Genomic DNA, 22,745 nt, shown 5'->3' with positions numbered 1-22,745 from the left:
ACCTCCCGCCTCTTGCCCTCATTCTTGCTGTACTTGGAGAAAAGGCTGCTGAAGAAGTTGCCACAGCAACAAGCCACGTGCACTAGCGGCCCTTCCTTCCCAAGGCTCAGACCGGAGGACACTACCAGCACCAGCGTGACTGTCTTGATTAGCAGGGTCCACTTCCCCAAGTAGCCCCTGATGATAAAGCCGCTCAAAATGGTCTTTATCTGAAACAGAGGATGGAGAACAAGAGGGAATGAACTCCTTCAATCCATGGCTAGGAAAAGAGCTATAATTCCTCTGAGAGCCACGTTCAAAGTTTAGATTCACTCAATAGCATGGAACAGAAACCATTTTCATTTTTGATTTAACTATAATTTTATATTAACCGAAATATTAAAAACTCAATGCATGGTAAATCGTAAGGAGTCCTAGAGTACCAAAAGATCCTAAAGAGGACTGAATAAATCATTAACAAGGTCTCACTTGATTTATGGCATTTTATCCTGTTCACATTACCTTTTGTTATGTTGAGAAGAGACATGTACCTATTGATGTTAACTGTTAACTTTTGACTCTGAAATATATCCTAGATTAAGAGATGGAGAGCTGGTTGACTATGTGACAAGGCAAGGAGAGTGAAGTAGTTAAGAATATGCTGCCCCAGGCTGGGCACAGTGGCTCACACCTGTAATCCCAGCACTTTGGGAGGCCAAGGTGGGAGGATCGCTTGAGCCCAGGAGTTCAAAACCAGCCTGGGCAACATAGAGAGACCCCATCTCTGCAAAGAAAAAAAAAAAGAAATTAAAATTAGCTTGGCATGATGGCATGCACCTGTGGTCCTAGCTACTTGGGAGGCTGAGGTAGGAGAATCACTTGAGCCCGGAAGGTCAAGGCTGCAGTGAGCCGTGATCGTGCCACTACACTGTAGCCTGGGTGACAGAGCAAGATCCTGTTTCAAAAAAAAAAAAAAAAAGGAATATGCCACCCCAAAATATGCCACTCTGGCAAACTGACTATTTTGGGTTAAAGGCTCTTGAAAAACAGCAGGTGCAAGAACATCACCTGACCATTCTGTTTCTTTTTCTTTTTTTTTTTTTTTTTGAGATGGAGTCTTGCACTGTTGCCCAGGCTGGAGTGCAGTGGTGCGGTCTCGGCTCACTGCAAGCTCTGCCTCCTGGGTTCACGCCATTCTCCTGCCTCAGCCTCCTGAGTAGCTGGGACTACAGTCACCCGCCATCATGCCCGGCTAATTTTTTGTACTTTTAGTAGAGATGGGGTTTCACCGTGTTAGCCAGGATGGTCTCGATCTCCTGACCTTGTGATCCGCCCGCCTTGGCCTCCCAAAGTGCTGGGATTACAGGCATGAGCCACCGCAACTGGCCCATTTTGTTTCTTAAAAGCTGGAGATGAAATTCCCATGTGAAAGATGCCCTTCCGATACTAGAAGGAAGCATCATTCTTATCATCAAAGACAGGAAGTTGAGGCTGAGGGAAATCTGCACGAACCAACCTTGTTAGACTAACCCTCATCCTCCTGGCCACTTCACCCAGCTAACCACCCAGCCCAGGCTCCTCTGCCTCGTCACACTTTCATAGATTACTACTCGTCCAATTCAGCACATAAGTATTCAACCCTAACTTCATCTTTGGGTCTTCACTCCTTATGAAGGCTCCCATGTCATGTAAAATTCATTAAATAAACATGTATGCTTTTCTCCTGTTGATCTGTCTTATATGTCAATTTAATTCGCAGGCCCAGCCGCAAACCCCTAAAAAGGTGTTTGCCCCTACAAGAGCAAAATGACAGTTGAACTTTAGGTCAGGGGTTGACAAACTACAGACTGTGGTCCAAATCTGGCCCACTACCTATTTTTGTATGACCCACGAGCTGAGTGTAGTTTTAACATTTTTAAAAGTAGTATGTTAAAAAAAAAAAAAAAAAAAAAAAGACTACTAGCTTTCTGGTGAGAATAGTTGCTCCATCTTGCCCATTGGCCTCCAAGGCCTAATATATTGACTCTCTTTCTTTTATAGGAAAAGTTTGCCAACCCCTGCTGGAGGCAATGAATTAATGAATTTTTACTGTCCAATTCTTTCAACTTTTCTGTATGTTTGAAAATATGCTTAATACAACAGTAGAAAATGAAGAAGACGCTCAACATTCCAATGATATATGTTTGGGGGATGTAAAGATGTTTGAATCCATTATGACCCCTTCTCTTCTATCAAATCCTACCCTCTTTTATTGTAAAGGACTTTGACTATAGGGAGTGTTATCTTGCTCCATTTCCAGACCTGCTGCATTTTATAAACACCAAATAATGGCTTTCTTCCTAAACGTTCACTTGAGTCTTTGCCTAATGCTTTTAGAATTCAACTGGGTGCCTATCACAGTGATTAACTTCATACACCAAGGGCCTCTCCCCTGCCAAAATGGTATTCTCTTAGATATAGAAGCATCATCAATGATCAAACAACTTTTCTACCTCCAACCCGTCCCCCAATTGGCTGAAATGGACTGAATGTTTACTGCCGGGTTAGCAACTTACAAGCCTGTAATCACAGATTAATTAGACACCAAGTGAATCAGTCAACGAAATCTGTGGTCAATTTCTGGTTTTCCCATTATGTAATACATAATGGGACAAGGTTATCTCTTGTCAGTGTTATTTATATAACTTCAAAACACCTCCTTGTGGGCATTGCTCTGCCAAGTAATCAGTTTCTCAAATAGCTATTACAGTCGTTCTCAACCGTGGCACTCATCAGAGTCACCTGGGGAATTAGAAAACACTGCTGACTGGCTCTCACCCCAGAGATTTGATATAATTGGTCTGAGGTGCATCCAGGGTATGAGGATTTTTACAGCCTCCGTAGGTGACTCTAAAATGCAGCCCAGGTGGAGAGCACTGCTTGATTCCTGAAAAGAGCAGCACAGAGATTCCTTATTTCTCAATACAGTATTTAAGGGAGAGCCGTGAAACACTCTTTGTTCTTTCACCAGGTCCTTCTACTGAGCATCATGTCACCTTGGGCGATTTGGGGAGGGTCATGAAGTGAGCTCATCCAAGAGTGTGTATGTTCCTGAAGGACTCAGTGAGCTCCTTCCTACAGAACATGTGCAAGGTCTCCTAGCTATACAGTCAGATGGTGTTTCCTGAACTTGCCTTGAACTCGTGGCAGACAAACTAGTGGTGGTTAGACCCGTCCTTAACTAGTGGTAGTTAGCTTAATTGAGCCCGTGCTCTGGGATCTCAGATCCCTTTATTTAAGGGATGTTTTATTACGCCTGCCACAATTCTGCCCTTTTGTGTTGCCTCAAATAAAATTATCTATAATTTTTTGTCAGTTAGTTAATGTGGATTTGGACCCAAGGGTATAGTTTAAAAGTGTAATACCATTTAGAAAATTACAAGCATCTAAATTACCTGAGCCTTTGCCAGCCATGACATGTGGTGAATTGAACAATGTAATAGGTATTTTGTAATTCTCTAACATGATTTTATAAAATTCTCATGATCAAATTAGGGACTAAAGAAGACAAATTCATTCCCAGTAGATGGCAAAATCCAATCACTTGCTTTAATTTGAATTCATAGAGACTGAAGCGAGCAGGGCTTTAACGAGATGTACTGCAGCGGATTTGTGACTTGCTGGTGTTAACCTGAAAACCAGAACTCTTTCCGATAAATAAATATTTGTAAGAGTGTTTATGTTTTATGTTTTTTAATAAACTGAAACACCAACACAGAGTAAGTTCTGAGAGGGTATGATTTCTCATATAGTTGACACGACAGTGGTCCTACTGACAAAAGGAAGCAAGTAGAAAGAGGACACCCTTACCCAGTTCTCTCTCAAGTCCCACGTGCAACAAAAGCTGAGTATTCACTCTTTTTTTTTTTTTTTTTTTTTTTTTTTTTTTGAGGCAGGGTCTGGCTCTGTCACCCAGGCTGGAGTACAGTGGCACAATCACAGCTCACTGCAGTCTCAATTTCCTGGGCTCAAGTGATCCTCTCACCTCAGTCCCCAGAGTAGCTGGGATGCACCACCAAACCTGGCTATTTTTATTTTTTTTTTTTATGAGACAGAATCTTGCTCTGTCACCCAGACTGGAGTGCAGTGGTGTGATCTCAGCTCACTGCAACCTCTATCTCCCAGGTTCAAGTGATTCTCGTGCCTCAACCTCCCAAGTAGCTGGGATTACTGGCACGTGCCACCACGCCGGCTAATTTTTGTATTTTTCGTAGAGACGGGGTTTTGCCATGTTGGCCAGGCTGGTCTCAAATTTCTGGCCTCAAGTGATCCACCCAGCTCAGCCTCCCAAAGTGCTGGGATTACAGGTGTGAGCCACCACACTCTGCTGCTTATTTTCATTTTTTTGTAGAGATGAGGTCTCACTACATTGCCCAGGCTGGTCTTGAACTCCTGGGCTCAAGCAATCTTCCCACCTTGGCCTCTGAAAGTGCTGGGATTACAGGCAAGTATTCACCTTTAAATGTGCTTTATAGAACTTTTATAGAGAGCATTTATTACATAAAAAAAACCTTTTTTAAATTTGCTTCTTTTTTCTGTTTTAGAAACAAGGTCTTGCTCTGTTGTCCGGGCTGGAGTGCAGTGGTGCAATCATAGCTTACTGCAGCCTCAAACTCCTGGCCTCAAGCAATCCTCCCACCTCAGCCTCCTAAGTAGCTGGGATTACAGGCATGAGCCCCCGTACCTGACCTAAATTTGCATTTTAAAAAATGTTTCCAAAGGAATTTTTCACTCTAAGTAATCAAAATGTTTTAGAAACAAATGCTAGGGAGGATGAGCAATTTTTTAAATATACATAAGTGCATCACATTCAAAGTTCATTCTTACACAGTGTGCCATATAGCAGCTTATAGCAGATCACCTCAGACAATGATAAACATGTTTTCCAAATAGTTCAGTCAATATCTTTGCTAGAATGAATGAAGAACAGCTTCATGTCTCAACTGAAGTCAGTTTCCATATTTAGTTGGGTGCTGACTGGGAGGAGATTCTTTTTACCCATGATTTATTTATTTACATTTACTTTTTACTCTGACCCTCTCCTCCAAGAACTGGGAAAAATACTGTATCCTTATGTTAACAATTTCCAGCTCTACTATAGTAACATGAAGACTTTGCTACTGCTGGGTCAAACCTCCATTTGGTTCCTGAAAGTTCTTTAAAAGATTGTTATGAACTATTTAGGAAATAGAGAAATGAATCCATCACGCACTTAAATAGAGTTAAAAGAATACTAATAAAAGCGAGTACCCATGTGCCCACTACCAAGTTTAAGAAACAGAAGAGTGGCTACCTCGTGTTTGCCTCCCCAGTGGAACCTTCCTCCTTCCCCTCACCACTTCCTACCATTTCTTCCCCTTTCTCTATAGTTTTAGCACATATGTTTTTTTCATTTTAGCTGTTTATAGACATTCTATCAATCATACTTTATCCTTGTAAAACTTGCTTTTTCACTTAACATCACATTTTTTAATTTCATCCATGTCTATGTATCCCTTGCACTTTTGTCACATAAGAAACAAATGCTCAGCTAGGTACAGTGGCTCACACCTGTAATCCCAGCACTTTGGGAGGCCAAGGCAGGCGAATCACTTAAGCCCAGGAGTTAGAGACCAGTCTGGGCAACATGGCGAAACCCCACCTTTACAAAAAGTACAAAAATTAGCCAGGTATGATGATGCACACCTATAGTCTCAGCTACTCGGGAGGCTGAGGCAGGAGGACTGCCTGAAACTGGGAGTTCAAAGCTGCAGTGAGCTGTGATCATGCCACTGCACTCCAGCCTGGGCAACAGAGTGAGACCTTGTCAAAAAAAAGAAAAGAAAAGAAACAAATCCTCAACTCAGTATTTTACTCCTTCTGAGTTCAGCTATCACCAATAAAATGCCCAATTTAGATGATGACAAAGTCCAGCCAGCCCTTCAAAGATAGAACTCATATTCGAACTCCCTGTCTATAAGGACACCAGCTGAGCTACACATCTACAGTTCTTGGAAGGGAGAGATGGGACTACCCAGTGTGCCTCTTACTGCTTCTATTTTCCACCAATTCCCCATCGGCCATCTCCTTATTTGCAAAATGCTTGAGTCAAAAATGCCTACTGTTGGGCAGTGGGATCACAAACTGAGATGTTTTAGACATCAAATAAAATACAGTCAGCTCTGCTACGACACTTGGTTGGAAAATGCAAATTTGCCTCAAGCACTGTGGCTCACTCCTGTAATCCTAGCACTTTGGGAGGCCAAGGCGGGAGGATTGCTTGAGCCCAGGATTTCAAGACCAGCCTGGGCAACATGGCAAAAACCTACAAAAAAATACAAAAATTAGTTGGGCATGGTGGCACGTGCCTGCAGTCCCAGCTCCACAGGAGGCTGAGGCGGGAGGATCACTTGAGCCCAGGAATTTGAGACCAGCCCGGGCAATAGAGTGAGACCTCGTCTCTATATAAAACAATAATAAAACAAGAAGGCCAGGCGTGGCGGCTCACGCCTGTAATCCCAACACTTTAGGAGGCCGAGGCGGATGGATCACATGAGGCTAGGCCAACATGGTGAAACCCCGTCTCTACTTAAAAATAAAACCAAAAAAAAAAATTAGCCAGGCATGGTGGTGCACATCCGCAACCCCAGCTACTTGGGGGGCTGAGGCATGAGAATCACTTGAACCTGGGAAACGGAGGTTGCACTGAGCCGAGATTGTGCCACTGCACTCCAGCCTGGGCAACAGAGCGAGACTCTGTCTCAAAAAAGAAAAAAAAGAAAAAAAGGAAAAAGAAAAAAAGAAAATGCAAATTTGTTCCAATGCCACTCATGTTAGGGAGGAATTTGAGCATAACTCAAATTTTATGTCTATTTATGCACATTTCCTCCAGGAGAAATACCAGGTAAATGCAGAAAATTGCACCCAGTCATGTAGGAAAACACAAAATACACGAGTCAAACATCTACCGGTTCACACATATGCCAGGGTGCCACACCCATCTACGCCTGCTGTCTCAACTTCCCCTACAACTTCAGATAACCTTCCTTATGCCCTTCACAGCAACGCGTAAGTTGCAGCCCTTGCGACACCAACTTCCACAAGCAAACTTCAAGTTCTTTGCAGGAAGTGACATATTTATTGTGGTATTTACATATTTCTTAGCCACTTAATGTGTACAACTGTGCTCCTGTTTTTACTAGGTTCCTCTTTTTGTCATATGTGTCAGTGATGAAGTTTTGTGTATTGTGCCCCTAATTCATGTTCCCCATAAAGCCCTGTGGTTTCTGTTGTGTGATTTTGCATGGCATGGTGATTTTTAGGAATGCATATGTTGCATTATAGCAGAACTGGCTGCGCTGAGAAAATAGGTTGGTAATACAGCTTATTTTTCAGGTTCCCGAAGCAATATGTTAACATCAACCATCAAAAATTCAGCATGACATATTAAGACTTCTTTTTTCTATCTTTCCTGAAAAAAGACCATGTTGAATTTTGCCTCTGATTGTCTTTTCATGACTTCAGCCCTTTCTGCAAACTGCCTGGACCACCATCAGGGCTGCAGGGTCCTCCCAAAGGGTGTGGATTTACTGCCATACTCAGCCCACAACTACATCTTCAAACTCTCTAGCCCACTGCCTGTGTGCATCGCTAAGGCATCAACCCAAAGGAGAACTGAACTGCATGGATTACAGTAATAATACCAGAACTTTTAAAATTACTTCTGGCTAAAATTTCCACCATCTGGGCTTTTCGGGAATCAGCTCAATGATCATGATTCTGCCCAGTAGGTCCTCATAGGTTTCAAGTTTGGTCTCAGGCACTCCTCTTAATCGGTGAGGTCACTTCCCTCATACTTCGGTTACATGAAAGTGCTGAAAACTATTTATAAGAACTCGAAATTCACAGGGGTACGTTCACAGTACATGTATTAAAGGCAGAATTCAGGTTTTTAAAAGATTGCTATTAGCTTGCCACCAGAAGAGCAAAACATGGCAAGAGAGATTTCATCATCAGTGAACTTTCACAGCAACAAACCTCCACTATCGTCTCTCACATTACATCACAGATGCACTGATGAGTTATTACAGCGTGTTTATGTGTGTGGTTAATGAACTCTGATTCCACAGGCTTTAAGAGTTATGCCTGGTTTACAAAGACAAGGCTTTTATCATCTGAGAAGCAATAGCACAGAAATCTTGAAGACAGTGTGTAAATCCTGAAGTCAGAACACTGGGTTCAACTCACAGCTTACCAGCTTGGTTACCTGGGGCAAGTTACTTAACCTCTCTGTGCTTTAGTTTCGTCAACTATCAAATGCAGAATAATAGTACCTACGTCATAGTCTTATCGAGAAGCTTAATGAGTTAGTAGAAGTAAAACGCTTGGAACTGTGCTTGGCACGACAGTGCTACAGAATAATTTGCTATTCTTATTATTGGTACCAAAAAAATCAGCCAGAACTCACCTCTGGTATGCCAGAGCCACAGGCATATGGTGCAAATACACGCACCAGGGAGACAGCCAAAAATGCAAACAGCAGCGCCCATAGGATGTACATTAAGTAATTCAGAATGTAAGCACTGGCACCCTAGACAACAGACACAAAACAAAAAAGGAAACATTAGCCACAGCTGACCTGAGCAACACTCAACCCCTCCCCGTCTGTCTTGACAACAAAAGCTTTGACGGGATTGGGCAGGTTTGGTCCCAGTCCTGTATAAACCAAAAGGCCAGCGTAGGTTTATCAGCTGTTGCTATTGCTACAGTCAGTACACACAAACAGAGCAGCGGGTGTTTCTCTGGGAGCTGTTTACACGCGCCTTCTACACAGGGAAGGCTCAGCAGTAATGGAAACCGTGGATGATGCTTGGTTTTAATCACCACTTGCATAGAGTTAATCAAAGGTGTGATGCAGAAAATCCTGCCTCCGAGACCCTGGCAGATTAGTTTTGTCTTGTCTGTGGTGGCTTGGTCTCTCTTAGCTTTCATTAAGGCCACGCCCAACCACAGCAAGCACCCGCACTGCCAATGAATACGGGTCGGGCCTGTATTTTAGAATACTGCTGCTCAGGGTGGGGTCCATGGTCCAGCCACATCAGCGGCTTATGAGATATGCAGACTCTCAGGCCTCACCCGAGAACTGCTGAACCAGACACCAGACACTCCCGGCTGGGGCCCAGGTAAATGTGTTTTAACAAGCCCTCCAGGAGGTTCTATGCGCACTAACATTTGAGAGGCACTGTCAGAGAAGAAAAACGTGATCACTTTCAGAATAATTCATTGAACCATTTATTCCAAATTATCTGATGTATGGAGAAGGTTTTCTGAACCAAACACACAGTCTGGGGTCCTATGCGTGAAAGGCCTGGTCTGCTGGGTACAGACCACACTCTCTAAACCTCAGCTTCTTGCCACCATCTGGATTACTTAAGTAAAGGGGGCAGAAAAGAGAGGTCACCTACAAGTCAGGCCATGGACAGCCACATGTGTGCCTATTAAATGCAAAAACACGTTCCAGGAGACCGCTCTGGCCTTTACAAGCACATATATTCACACCCTATGCGGTGAGAAATCGGACTAAGAAATACCTTTCACCCACTTAAATATGTACTTTTTTGGAGGCTAAAAATAACTCTAACTCTTACTAAAGGTAATTCTTCGAATCAAAGTATAAATCTTAAAAACAGCTGAAAAGATGGATGGCTGTATTTCCCCAAAACACACATTGCAAGTAGGAGAGAAGAATAAAAATATGGCGCACAGCCAATTCTGTCTGCCTGCTCCCATCAACCCAAGTAGAGAATTTCTTTTTGGAAGTAATGGAGAGCACTGAGAACGTGTGAGATTTCAAGATCCCTGTCTACTTCTGAGATTTGAAGGAATTAATTTTCAATTCCACTGAGAAAGAGGTTTAGCAAAAATGGCAAAGTGCATTCCAAATGTCTTCAGCTGTGGTAAGTCAGTCAGGCAAAAAAAAAAAAAAAAAAAAAAAAAATTGGGGAAGGGAGGAGATGTATAAATAGATTACATATATCTTGCAAGATTAGTTCTAGCTTGAGAGGATCCTCACATTACCCCTAATGTGAAGCTTGACAACCTGGTTCCTCCTCACGTGGCTTTCTGATCCTTTAATAACTCATAGTCATGGTGGTTACCACTGAAATGGGTTAGAAGTTAACTCTTTCCTGAACTAAGATTTTAATAAAGATCTGAAGCTCTAAATGCTATGGGTCTGTGGTTCACCACTATTATCTCCTGTGCCTAGGGCATTCTCTTTATAGAAGGCCCAGAACATCCTCTATAATGTGGTCATAAAATGCAATGGAAGATGACTGAAAGCACAATGAGATGCCACTTCATAACCACTAGGATGGCTATAATCAAAAACAGATAATAACAAGTGCTGACAGGAAGGTGGACAAATTGGAAGTCTCATACACTGCTGGAGGGAATGTAAAATGGTACAGCCACTTTGGAAAACAGTCTGGCAGCTGCTCAAAAGGTTAAACATAGAGTAACCATCTGACCCAGCAACTCCATTCCCAGATATATACTTGAGAGAAATGAAACATATGTCTTCACAAAAACCTGTATAGAAATGTTCATAGCAACATCATTCATCATAGCCAAAAAGCAAAAGCAACCAACAAATGGATAAATAAAATGTGGTCCATTCATACAATAGAATATTATTCGGCCATAAAAAAAATGAAGTAATGGTTCATGCTACAATAGGAAGAAATCTGGAAACATGATGCTAGGTGGAAGAAGCCAGACACAAAGTCCACACATTGTATGATTTCATTTACATGAAACATCCAGAAGAGGCAAATCTAGAGAGACAAAAGGTAGATTAGTAGTTGCTCAGAGCTGGCAGGTTGGGGGACATGGGAGTGACTGCTAATGGAGACAGAGTTTTGGAAAGGATGACGAAAATGTTCTAAAATTAGATTGTGGTAACAGCTGCAAAACTGAATATACTACAAGCATTAAATCGTACACTTTAAACGGGTGAACAATGTGAACTGTGAATTTATCTCACTAAAGCTGTTTTTTTTAAAGGGTAACTTAAAAAGTTATGTTCTTCTCAATTAGAAGATATCAAAGTCAACCTTATTTCTTCAGCATGATCAGCAAACCACCTTCGGTAAGAAAAAATAAAGCCAAATATAACAAGATAAAGCCAAATATGAGGCTTAAAGTGTATATATATATATATATATATATGCATTGTGCACATGAAACAGTGGGGAAGGGTTTTGCAAGTGAAGTTTGAGTGATAGCATTAGAGCTGGAAAAAGCCCGTCATCCTAGTGTTAAGCCACGAACTTCAGAGCAGGCACTTGAAGGTGAAATCACAGACATTCACAAATCTCCCAGCAGCATTCCCAAGCATGCATGGAACGGCAGGGGTCCCCAGCCAGCACCCTGCCCAAATACCCACCTCTGACTGATTCACCAGCAGCTCCGACCATTTCTGCCACAGGGGACACTTGTCTCTGTCCTCAAAAGTGGTCTCGTTAGAAGTCCAGCAACACTGCTCATGGCTATACCAGAAGGCAGACAGGCAGACCCCCTCCTTCAGGTCCGTCATCCAGTCCACGGCGAGATCGATGACCCCAGCCAAGGTGCCTGGAAGAAGTAACACGAGTCACTAAGAGGAATCGCCCCATGATGCAACAAGAATGAGACCAACACGGCGGCCAGGCAGGGGCACATCAGCAATGATGGCCCAGATTCCAGAGCAGGCAATAAACTTGCAATGGGGCTGTCACTTACATAGGAAGCTTCTTTCATTAAACTTGCAGCACTTGAACATTTATGTTATGGGCAAGGCAGCACAAGCCCAATGAGAAATACAAAGGGTTCAGTAGCTTGAATTGGGTAGGAGAGACAAGCAACTTTTGCAATTTTTCCCTTTCCAAGTTTTTGACATTGGGTATTTATAGTGTAAAAGACAGAACTCTCTCAGCGGCTTCTGGGGCAGGATCCTAGAATCACACACATTAATATTTCTCAGGGAAACATGATAATTCAGACAAAATGGACTCATAACAACTACGACGGCCTCACATCATAAATGAGTAAGGTTTTGCCACCAAATGAGAACCAAACTCGGGAAAATTCTGTTTATTAAAACTCTCTGCATTATTTAAATTATAAAGAATTATGGGTCTATAAAACTAAATAAGTATTTTAAAAGCCAATAGAAATGGGAGAAAACGGAATGTGCAGTTGAATGGATCACAAAAGGCGGCCTTGGGTCTCTTTCCAGAATAATGCATTCTCATCTCTCACAAAGGCAGATAATGCTTTCAAGCATCTTCATTTTTCAGCCTTTTCACTGCATCATTATTACAGGATCGGTTCTGCATCCACATCCTCACCGAAAGCATCCACACCTGGCATCAGCACTCACCCCTCCCTTCTCTTCTCCTGGTGTTGCATCGGACACCGCCCACCTCAGCTCTACATCTCCTTCCTCCATGGGGCCTCGTTCTTCCCATTCCCCTTTCCTTCTCCTGTATCTTCAACCTCTTCCTCTCCTTGCCATCAGCATTTAAACATTAAAAAAAAAACCCTCCCTGTTTCCACTTTCCCTCTAGTCACCATCCAATCTCTTTCCTTCCCTTGGCCCAGTCCATCCCCTCAATCTACCAGGAGATTCCCATGCAGCTAAGGCAATGGCCTTAGCTCATTCCTCTAGAACAGGATCCACAAACTACAGCCCATGGGCCAAATCTGGCCCACAGCCTGTTTTTGTAAATAAAGTTTTATTGGAGCACAGCTACACCATTCAATTACATGCACTCTGTGGCTGCCTTCATGCTACAGTGGCAGAACTGAAGAGCTGAGACAGAAACCACATGGGCCACAAACCTGAAAATATTTACTCTCTGGCCTCTTGCAGAAAAAGCTTGCTGACCCCAGTTCCAGAGCTCTCAGCATCATCTGACTCTGTTGACCACTCCACCCTTCTAGAAACACCTCTTCCCGTGGCTTCCACATCATGCTCTCCTGCTTTCCTCCTCACTCTCTGGTTTGCTCTGACTCCTCTGATCTTTCTGACTCCTCCACCCAACTTCTAAAGGCCATTTCCTCAAAGCTTGACCCTAAACCCTTTTCTCTTTTCATACTATGCTCTCAACCCTGGCAACCTTATTCATATCCTACTATTTACCATTAGGTATAAATGTACATCTCAAGCTATGCTTTTCCAAGCACATAGAGCCCACTGGCTATTACAGAGCCAATCACTACATAGCCCAGCCGTCAGCTTCCAATGCCCACAGCAGACATCACCAATCAATAATAGCACACTCTATTGGATTCCCCTTCACAATTCTTTTGACATACCCATGACAGACACCACTAATCAATCATGACACACACTTGTGGACCTACCCTCCCAAATCTTTGTAGCAAAGCCCCAGGCAGTCAAAGCCAATGAATGGGCATTGTCAAAGAACACAAGTCTATTTGCCTTCTTGGGTCTACTAGATATCTCCACTTCAGTCCACCACCATCCAACACTGAACTAAAGCATCCTCCTCCCAGCCTCAGCTTTGTCCCAACTGGGAGAGGAACCCACCATCCAGGCACACTACTGTGCAAACTAGAAATCTGGGAAAGCAACCCCCTTCCAGGCAATCCCCATATCCCAGCAGCTCCACCTCTGAAATCTCTCTTGAATCACTGCGGTTACCCCCATCCCCACTCGGGCTGTCTTTCAGATCACCGTGTTGAAGTCATTGCTGGCTGGACTGCTGCAGGAGCTTCCTCTCTGGTCTCCAGCCTCAGTCCTGCCCCATTCATGGCCTCTCCACACTGTGGTCAAATAGGCTTTCCAAATGCCAGACTGACCTGTGCCACTCCCCTGTGGAAAGCCCTGCCATGGTTACCCATTATTCTTGGGAGAACACCCAAATCCTCAACAGGTCACCCACCCTGACAGCTGGCCCCTCAGATCTCTCCAGCTTCATCTCTTTCCCTCACTAACTCCCCACACCCTGCCCACTCCATGTTCCTGGAATGTGCCACGCTCTCCTACCTGCACCATCTCAGCAAGCACTGCCCTCCCCTCCCATCAGACTCCTACATATCATCCAGATTCCAGCATTTATATCACCTCCTCTGGGAAGTCTTTCCTGATTTCCTAAGCCTGGGTTAGGTGTACTTCCCTGGCATTCCTGTGGCTGCCTGTCCTTCCCCATCACCACACCTCTCGCATCCTGATATCACAATTAGCTCTCTTTCTCTTTTTCTCCGTGTGTGTGTGTGTGTGTGTGTACTTCCACTAGTCTATAAGTGGTGGGTAAAAAAGGTTTCATTGTTTGGTTTTCATACCACAGTGGGGTGTCAGGCCTGGCATCCAGACCCTGTGTCCACTCTAAGTGGGCAAGGACCCTATCTGTCTTGTCCATTGTTATATCCATGTCAGGTGCATAGTTGGCACTATATATCCATGTTGAACAAAATATTGCAATAAATAAATGAATGAAAAAATCAGAAAACTCAGGTCCATTCATTCATTCAAGGGATAGTTATTGAACATGTACCTACTACATGCCAGTTACTCGTCCATGTCTTGGGAATACAGCAGTGAAAAGAGTAGACCTGAGCCCCTGCCTTTGTGTAACTGTACCTGGGACAGGAGAAAATAAGTATATTAAAGGCTCTGTTAAAAAGTATAAGGGCCAGGCGCAGTGGCTTATGCCAGTAGTCCCAGCACTTTGGAAGGCCGAGGTGGACAAATCATTTGAGGCCAGGAGTTCAGGACCAGCCTGAACAGCATGACAAGATCCTGTCTCTACAAAAAAAAAAAATTAACCAGATATGGTGGCACGCGCCTATAGTCCCAGCTACTCAGGAGGCTGAGGCAGGCGGATTGCTCAAGCCCGGTCTGTAACGAACCACGATCGCGCCAGAACCAGACCCTGTCTCAAAAAAACCAATTCTATTCCTAGGCATATACCCAAGAGAAATGAAAACATCCATGCACACAAACACTTGAACAAAAATGTTCATAGCAGCATTCTTCAAAATAGTCACAAAGTAGAAAGAACTCAAATATCCATCAATGGATAAGTGGATAAACAATGTGTGGTCTATACATACAATGGAATTGTACTTGGTAGTGAAAAGGAATGAAGTACTGACACATGCTACAACATGGACAAACTTTGAACATATTATGCTGAGTAGAATAAGTTAATCACAAAGACCACATATTGTATGATTCCATTTATATGAAATGCCCAGAATAGGCAAATCCATAGAGACAGAAAGCAGGTTAACAGTGGCCTAGGGCTGGAAGGGGGATGGTTGGGGAGCAGGGGCTTGATAGCTAAAGGGTATAATGATTCTTTTGGGCATGATAAAATTATTCTAAAATCGACCATGGTGATGGTTGTACAACTCTGTGATACATTAAAAACCACTGAATTGTATACTTTAAATGGGTGAATTATATGGAATGTGAGTTATATTTCAATAAAGCTTTACATACATACATATATACATCCATAGAGCAGGTGAGGGAGGTGAGGCTTACAGAGAGAGGGATGTAATTTTATTGTTTTTTAAATTTTAAATATCAGACAGGTTTGAAATTTTTAAACATGCAATTCAATAATGAAAGACTTGATTCCAAATATACAAATATATATAATTAGTCTAATTAAGTTAGAGATATCATTAGCTATTTCCTGATTTATTCTTTCATTTTAAAATGGACACATAAGATTGTATGTTGTAATCATATACAACATGATGTTTTGAAGTACATATACCTTGTGGAATGGTGAAAACTATTTCCTGATTTAAAGTTGGAAACTGAAACCCAGTGAAAAGAAATCCTACATGCTCAAAGTATTTTCTCTAGATCATGAAATCCTGGATGCAAGCTTGGTTCCGCTTAATGCTAGTTTGCAGAGTCAGCTAAGTAAACACTGCCCCCTAGCAACAGCACGCAAGAACCATAATATTTAGTATTTCATGAGGTCTTTCCACAGGGTCCGGTAATGTCAAATTTAGAACTATCCATAGTTCTTTGTTTTTCCACAGGAAAAACAAAGGCAAAGAGCTCATTATCTTGATTTTTTAACTTTTTAAAACTGACACATAATAATTGTGTATATCAATGTCATGTTTTGATCTATGTATACATTATAGAAAGACTTGATCGAGCTAATTAAAGATCCGATCATGCCGTTATTTTAATGGCAAAAACCACAATTACCTTCGCACCAACCGAATCACCTCCCCAGTTTATTTTTGTGGTGAGATTATTAAAGTCTACTCTTTAAGCAATTTTGAAATATACAATACATGATCATTAATTGTGGTCACCATGCAGTGCGACCGCTCACTAAAGCTTATTCCTCCAGTCTAACTGAAACTTACACCCTCTGATCAACATCTCTTTCCCCATCCTGTCCCCACCCCTCCCTCTAGCAGCCACCTTTCTACTCTGTTTCTATGACACTGGTTTTATTTTTTTAGACTCCACATATAAGTGACATCGTGCAGTATTTGAAGAAGAAGGTGAAGAAGATGGGAGGGTCCTGCAGATATCCAGGGGCAAACAGGATGATCACCCCAAGTTTCATCATTATTCATTCATTCACAACCCCCCTACTGCACACCCAATCTTCCTTGCTGATTCTGGTTCTGACTGCGCTTCAGCAGGCCTCAGCTTTCTTTCGTGGTCCAACAGTGACACCCAGCGGTGACTTCTGATAAGCACCTGCGGAGATGCTGTGGGCCTACCCATGAGGGGAGTCCGAAGACAACAGCCACTGAGGGGACAGCCGGCCAGGCAGTGAGACCCCAGGTCCTCTCCACTGTTAGTCCAGCGAGGAAGGGGGAAGTGAGTGGGACGTGGCTCTCTGGCTGTCCCTTCAAAGTGCATCCAAATCAAAAGAACACTGTAGTCCCTTCATTTTCAGCATCACCCCATTCTCACCCTCCCACGTATTCCCCTGCTGACGTGCGCATGGGCTCTCCTTTGGCCAGCGGTGCTCACCCCTGGCTGCACATTACAATCACAGAGGGGAGGGGCAGGCTGTATTCAAGCTAGAGGTCCTCTCCAGAGATACTGTTTAAGTGAAGCCAGGGCAGCAGCATATTGTTTTTAATTCCCCCTCGTGAAAGAGCTGATGGAAATCAAGTGTATAATAAAGCCAGCTGGTCAAAATCAGATTAAAGTCAGCCCAGTTGGGCTCCTAGGTCAGTCAATAAATCTAAGCTGTGCCGTTATCAGAACATCTATTCCTGTTCTGAGTTTCTTCATTTACCCTATTTATTTCTCCTTCCTACGAGCCAAGAAAAATGACACACTATAAGGTTTTATCAATCTACTCTAAATAAGGACATCAAAATTCATAGCAAACTCCCACCTGGCCCACCTTCAAAGGCCTTCATAGAAGCAGTCAAGCAAAATTGGTCGTCCAATCCCTTGTGACAATGAAGTCTAATTTCCTGCCCTGGCTGCTGCCAGTACGTGACGGGAAATGCCACTGGTAAAGGAAGGACAGGCTTGGAGAAACGGACAGACAGCATCTGTGACTAGTAGGAAAGAACTCCCCCTCTGAGCATTCCTCTTAGCTCTTTATGGAATGCTGAGGCAGGTGAGGGAGGTAGAGCCCTTCCCTGGCAACCAAGCCCCTCCTCCGATGAGCTAGGGAATAAATCAAGATCACCTGGAAACTGAAAGCCCCTGGAATCACAAAACTCTATCTGTGCCCCATTTGTGTTCTGTCCTTCTTAGACCACTTACTACATATATTCTGCCTGTGTTCTAGTCAATTCCCTGATCTGTTCTCTAACCATAACTATTATGTTGTTATATGCAGGGGATTTTTATTAAGGAAACCTCTTCGTCATGCCAAATTTTTTATTCTTAGACATTAACCTTCACAATCTCCTAAAAGGACATAAGTTTCAGGAAACTATTTCCAGGAAGGGCTGGTGCGTTTGATATTAAAAAGATGTGTTTCCCCTCCAGATAGCATCCATTTACTCTGGAAACATCTACTGCTCGCAAACATGGTGTTGGGATTCTAAAAAGGAAAGATGCAGAGTTCCTGAGGGTCAGGATGATGGAGGCCCCTGGGCCTGCCTCAGCTCCCGTGGGTGTCTAGCATGGTGCTGACTGTTGCAGGATGTTTCCAGTTCATCCCAGAGCCTACCAGTAGTAGCAAAAGGCAATCTCATATGACATTTTGTTATTGAAGATAAAACAGTCCCTGATTTTGTTGTCATCTACATAATCAAGAATAACCGAATATAAAATGTGTGCTTGGCTGGGCTCAGTGGCTCGCACCTGTAATCCCAACACTTTGGCTGAGGCAGGAGGATGGCTTGAGCCCAGGAGTTTGAGACCAGCCTGAGCAACACAGTGAGACCCCATCTCTATGAAAAAATAACAAAAATTAGCTGAGCATGGTGGCGCATGCCTGTGGTCCTGGCTACTCAGGAGGCTGAGGTGGGAGGATTGTTCAACCCCGGGAGATGGAGGCTGCAGTGAACTGGCATCATTCCACTGCCCTCCAGCCTGGGCAATGGAACAAGACCGTTTCCAAAAAAAACGTGTGTTTTCAGTCAAATCCGGTATAGTAAGAAAACTCTGCTCTGTGTGGAAAGGCTACCAGCTCTATCGTCACAGCTCTTCAGAAGCCTGTGCCTGAGCTCATGCCTTGGGCATGCCTTATTGATGATGGATTTTAGGTTAAATATACAGCCATGCATTTTGCCCTTAGATATTTCAAGTAATAAATCCCTCCCACAGGGGTAAAAGCGACACGCGCTGTATTCCAAATCTCCCACAGGGTTCGTGTTTTGAGGTTTCGGCCTCTGCAGCTTCCCACAGGAGTGCCGCATGCCCATCCACGTACCCGCCAGCAGGCCGATGAGCAGCATCACCACCCATCCCGACCAGGCATCCAGCAGGCTCTTGATGAACTCCCATATGGACTCCTTGCTCTTGCTGGTGATCTAGAACAAAGCAGATACAGCAACTGATCTGAATGCATTTTCTAATTCATGCTTTTTTCCTTGAAACTGTTTCCTCGGGAAACAGGGTAATTAAGAAAATAAAATGAATGTCATCAAGCAGCTAAATTCCCACTGACGTGATTCTTTCAGTTATGTGCCGCAACGGTACGATGAGCTTTCTAGTTCACAGAGCTATAAAGATGCCACAAAAGTCTCCAAAGAATTCGAGCACACACTCAAATAATTCACTTAATTAAAAAACATACTAAATGTGATTTGATCTTTGATGATTTAAAAGCTATGCTGAAGGGGGACATTGGTTCGGTGTCTCCATTCTGAATATGAATTACTATCTTAACTTACATTGCTAAGTTTCATTAAAAAGCCTCTTCACACAGACTTCATCTCCTCCTTTTGTTTTCAAGGTTAAATTTTAGCAGCACGAACTTAGAATTAGCTGGCACAGATCACGTCTCCCACAGCAGATGGACTACCTATACACACCTCCCTGTGCTAACAGAATCCTATGCTCCTCTGAGATCATCATTCCCTCACGGCCTTTTAGAGCAGTGGTGGGCAAATGTTTTCTGTAAAGGACCAGAGAGTAAATATTTTGGGCTTTGCGGGCCGGATGGTCTCCGTTGCAACTCCTCAACCCTGCCACTGTAGCACAAAAGGAGTCATAAAAATATGGAAATGGATGGGCATGGCTGAGTTCCAATAAAACTTTATTTCTAAAACAAGGTGCCAGCTGGCTTTGGCCCGCAGGATGCAGTCTGCTGAGCTGTGCTCTAGAGGGAACGCTGCCTCGACCCCACATTCCTGCACTCCAGAGCCAAGAGGCTGCAACATCTTCATGACTGAGCCTGGCTCCCTACACATTCCCCTCCTCCTTTCGTGCCAGCCCTCGTGAGGCGATGTGACATGGTCACACTGTCCATGTCACTCCTCACCCTCGTCTGAAGCAGCTCTCCCCTCACCGCCAGCCCCCATGCCGCTGGCTCGCCTCCTACCTGACCTCTCCATAGAGGGTGACCTTGTGAGCAGGCCCCTACACAACACCCTTTCCATTCACAGGGGACTGCTCTTGGCAGGGTCCCCTCTTGTCACAGGCTCCCCATCTGCCTCCCCTGGACCTGGTAACTCTGGGCACTGCCTGGGGATTTGACTACCTCTTCCCTTCTGTCTCTGCACACCCACGCCACCGTGGCTGTTTCTAAAGCTTCAGCCTCCACTTGCACACAGGGACCTCATTCTCCCCCCGGCCCTTCCCTCACCCTTGAACCACAGAGTTCTCGCCACCTGTGATCATCCGTCCGCAGCGCAGCTCAAACCAACGCATCTACACAGAACTCAATGGCCTCCTCCGCAGTCTGCGAGTCCCCGCTTGCTTCCTCTAGGCATCAAAGGCATCATCCTCATCAGGCCACAGCCTGGTGTTCTGTGACCCCATTCCCCTCCTGGCCCCGGCACCTCCCCTGAATCCCGTCCGTGGCGCCTCAAAATACCTCTCGATCCTGATCCCCTCTCTCCACCTACACATCACTGCCTTCAGTCTCCTGGACTCATTTCCAAGCTTCCTGTTTCTCCCTTTGCAGCGCATCTTTATTGTCTTCTGTGGCTTTCAGCATGAAATACAAACTCCTCTCCACCGCCAGCATGGCCGTTCCCCACGTGGCCCTGCTGCCTCCATTTCCACACTCATCCCTATCCCTCCCCCTGCAGGAATCCTCCACCAGATCCTCGGAGCTCCCTGAATTGCCCAGATACATCAGATTCTTTCATGCCTCTGTGACTTAAAAAAGGGGGGCATTCCTGATGTTTAGAATCCTCACCGTTCCTCTGCCTAGCAAAATCTTAGTCATCTTTCAAGACCCAACTGAAATGTTACCCTTGCTGAAAAACCCTTCCCTAACCGAACCTAAATGATCCCACAGCACTTGACAGATAACCATTGTGGTCCATTAAAATATATACTGATTGCCAACTAGACACCAGGCACTGTCATATGTGCTTTCATATACACATAATCTCATTTCCTTTTCAGGCATAATCACTTCCATCCTCATGGATGAGAAAACAGGTTCCAGAAATGGCACCTGCAAAGTCCCCTCCCTCTCCTCCACACCACAATCCCTCCATATGACACAACGTCCTGCCCAAAGCTCCTGCTAGTACAATGATCTGCCAATATATCTGCTCCTCCCACTGGCTCTTTTCTTCTTTAGACCCTAACCCAGCACATGACACATACGTGGACCTAAGCCCCAGCTCAGTAACTTTTGAATGAAAACATGGCTTAGCCATTTGCAGTGTGTCCTTTCGGAATGCCACCTACCTTCCTGTGTCTGTCGGTGTCCCGTGACTTTTCCCTTAGCCAGTCGATGGTGTGGAAGTCCTCATATGTCCCCACATCAGGGAACGGCTCATCGAGGAAATCCATCAGGTTTCCAGAGCCACTCATCGCTCCCGCATTGACCATGCTAATTACACCTGGGCAAGAAAACCGGTCGTTAAAGACATGAGCAGGACATGCCATGGCCATGCAAGAAGAATAGTCCATGTGCCCTATTTTCTTATATAAGAAAAATTATTTCAGCATAGGCATCTGTGCTGTAATGAAATATATACACAGTCAATTCTCATTATTCGTGGAGGTTATGCTCTATAAAGTCACCTCAAACACTGAATTACTGAATACTGAACTACTGTTCCCAAGAGAATACAGGGTCAAGTTCCTGCAAAATCTTTGGTCACATTTTCATCAAACAATCAAGATGTACCTTGTTTATATACTTCTGTTTAAAGACACTCTAATAGATATTGTTGAGTTATTAACATTGACCTCACAGCCAGCAGCACTATCACTCATGCCTGAACAAGGCTTCTCCATAAAACATGTCACAGCCCTCTTACACTCAGGAACACCAGACAGCTTCCCAGCACTGCATTGCAGGGCCATTTTAAACAGCAAAATTACCAACAAAAAAAGCACAAAACTGTGAAAAACATGGCACTAAATAGAACACGAAAAGGACCCTTGATGACAGGAGGAGAGTGGAAGCAGGAAGGCAGAGCATCGCCTTCTCAGACCTCAGCAAGGAACGGGCACTGCTGGCACTTTTTGTCGCTCTACACACACACGTATCTATGAACAACCTCGAAAGCTCCACGAGTATTGATCTGGGGGCTACACATAACATTTTAGCCAGTAGGCAAATTTGCAAATATGGAATCTGCAAATGAGGATTAATTAATTATATACATTCCTGGAAAACCTCACATTCTGCAAAAGCAAGCTGTCCAAATGACAGGGCTGGAGGGGCAAATAGGGTTTAAATGAAAATAATGGTAATCAAACCAATAATTGGTTCCTATGGGAGACAAAGTGGACCACTCAGGCAGGCAGCCTATGTGATTGTCATCATGGATATTCAAAATGTACTCCAATGGCACAGTGAAAATGCTGGCAAGACTTTAATGAGTTGGTGGGAGCCCAGGCAATCTGCAGATGGCAGGAGCCCTCTATGTGAGTGGGGCCACCCTGGAGCTGGACAAGGGAGGTGGGACAACCTGCCGCGAGCCAAGAGCCATGAGAAGCTGGTGGCACGCTGCCCTGGGCAAGGAGCTCCAGGACAGATGCTCATTTTTAATGTCTTAAAATGCAGTCAAAAGGGCTCCTGCTGCCAGGGCAGTAGCACAGTTGAATGTGTCTTCCTTTCCTATCCAAGATAATAATTCCACTCCCA

At 44.1% G+C, this 22,745-nt stretch overlaps 1 protein-coding gene across 1 annotated transcript in view; it reads right to left on the bottom strand.

Moving 5' to 3' along the window:
• Positions 1-22,745, bottom strand: part of CLCN4 (chloride voltage-gated channel 4) — an 80,686-nt gene that overhangs the window by 31,049 nt on the left and 26,892 nt on the right. Inside the window, exons 3-7 of the mRNA XM_016943599.4 lie at positions 21,335-21,489; positions 18,897-18,996; positions 11,444-11,631; positions 8,465-8,587; positions 3-209 (exon numbers count right to left, since the gene is read on the bottom strand). Coding sequence (XP_016799088.1) covers positions 3-209; positions 8,465-8,587; positions 11,444-11,631; positions 18,897-18,996; positions 21,335-21,478 — 762 coding nt within the window. The 5' untranslated portion in view covers positions 21,479-21,489. The remainder of the gene's footprint in view (positions 1-2; positions 210-8,464; positions 8,588-11,443; positions 11,632-18,896; positions 18,997-21,334; positions 21,490-22,745) is intronic.

Source organism: Pan troglodytes, chromosome X (assembly GCF_028858775.2).
Source record: "Pan troglodytes isolate AG18354 chromosome X, NHGRI_mPanTro3-v2.0_pri, whole genome shotgun sequence".
NCBI lineage: Eukaryota > Metazoa > Chordata > Mammalia > Primates > Hominidae > Pan > Pan troglodytes.
The sequence above is the reverse complement of the archived record's forward strand: the minus strand, read 5'-3'. Positions and strand labels throughout refer to the sequence as shown.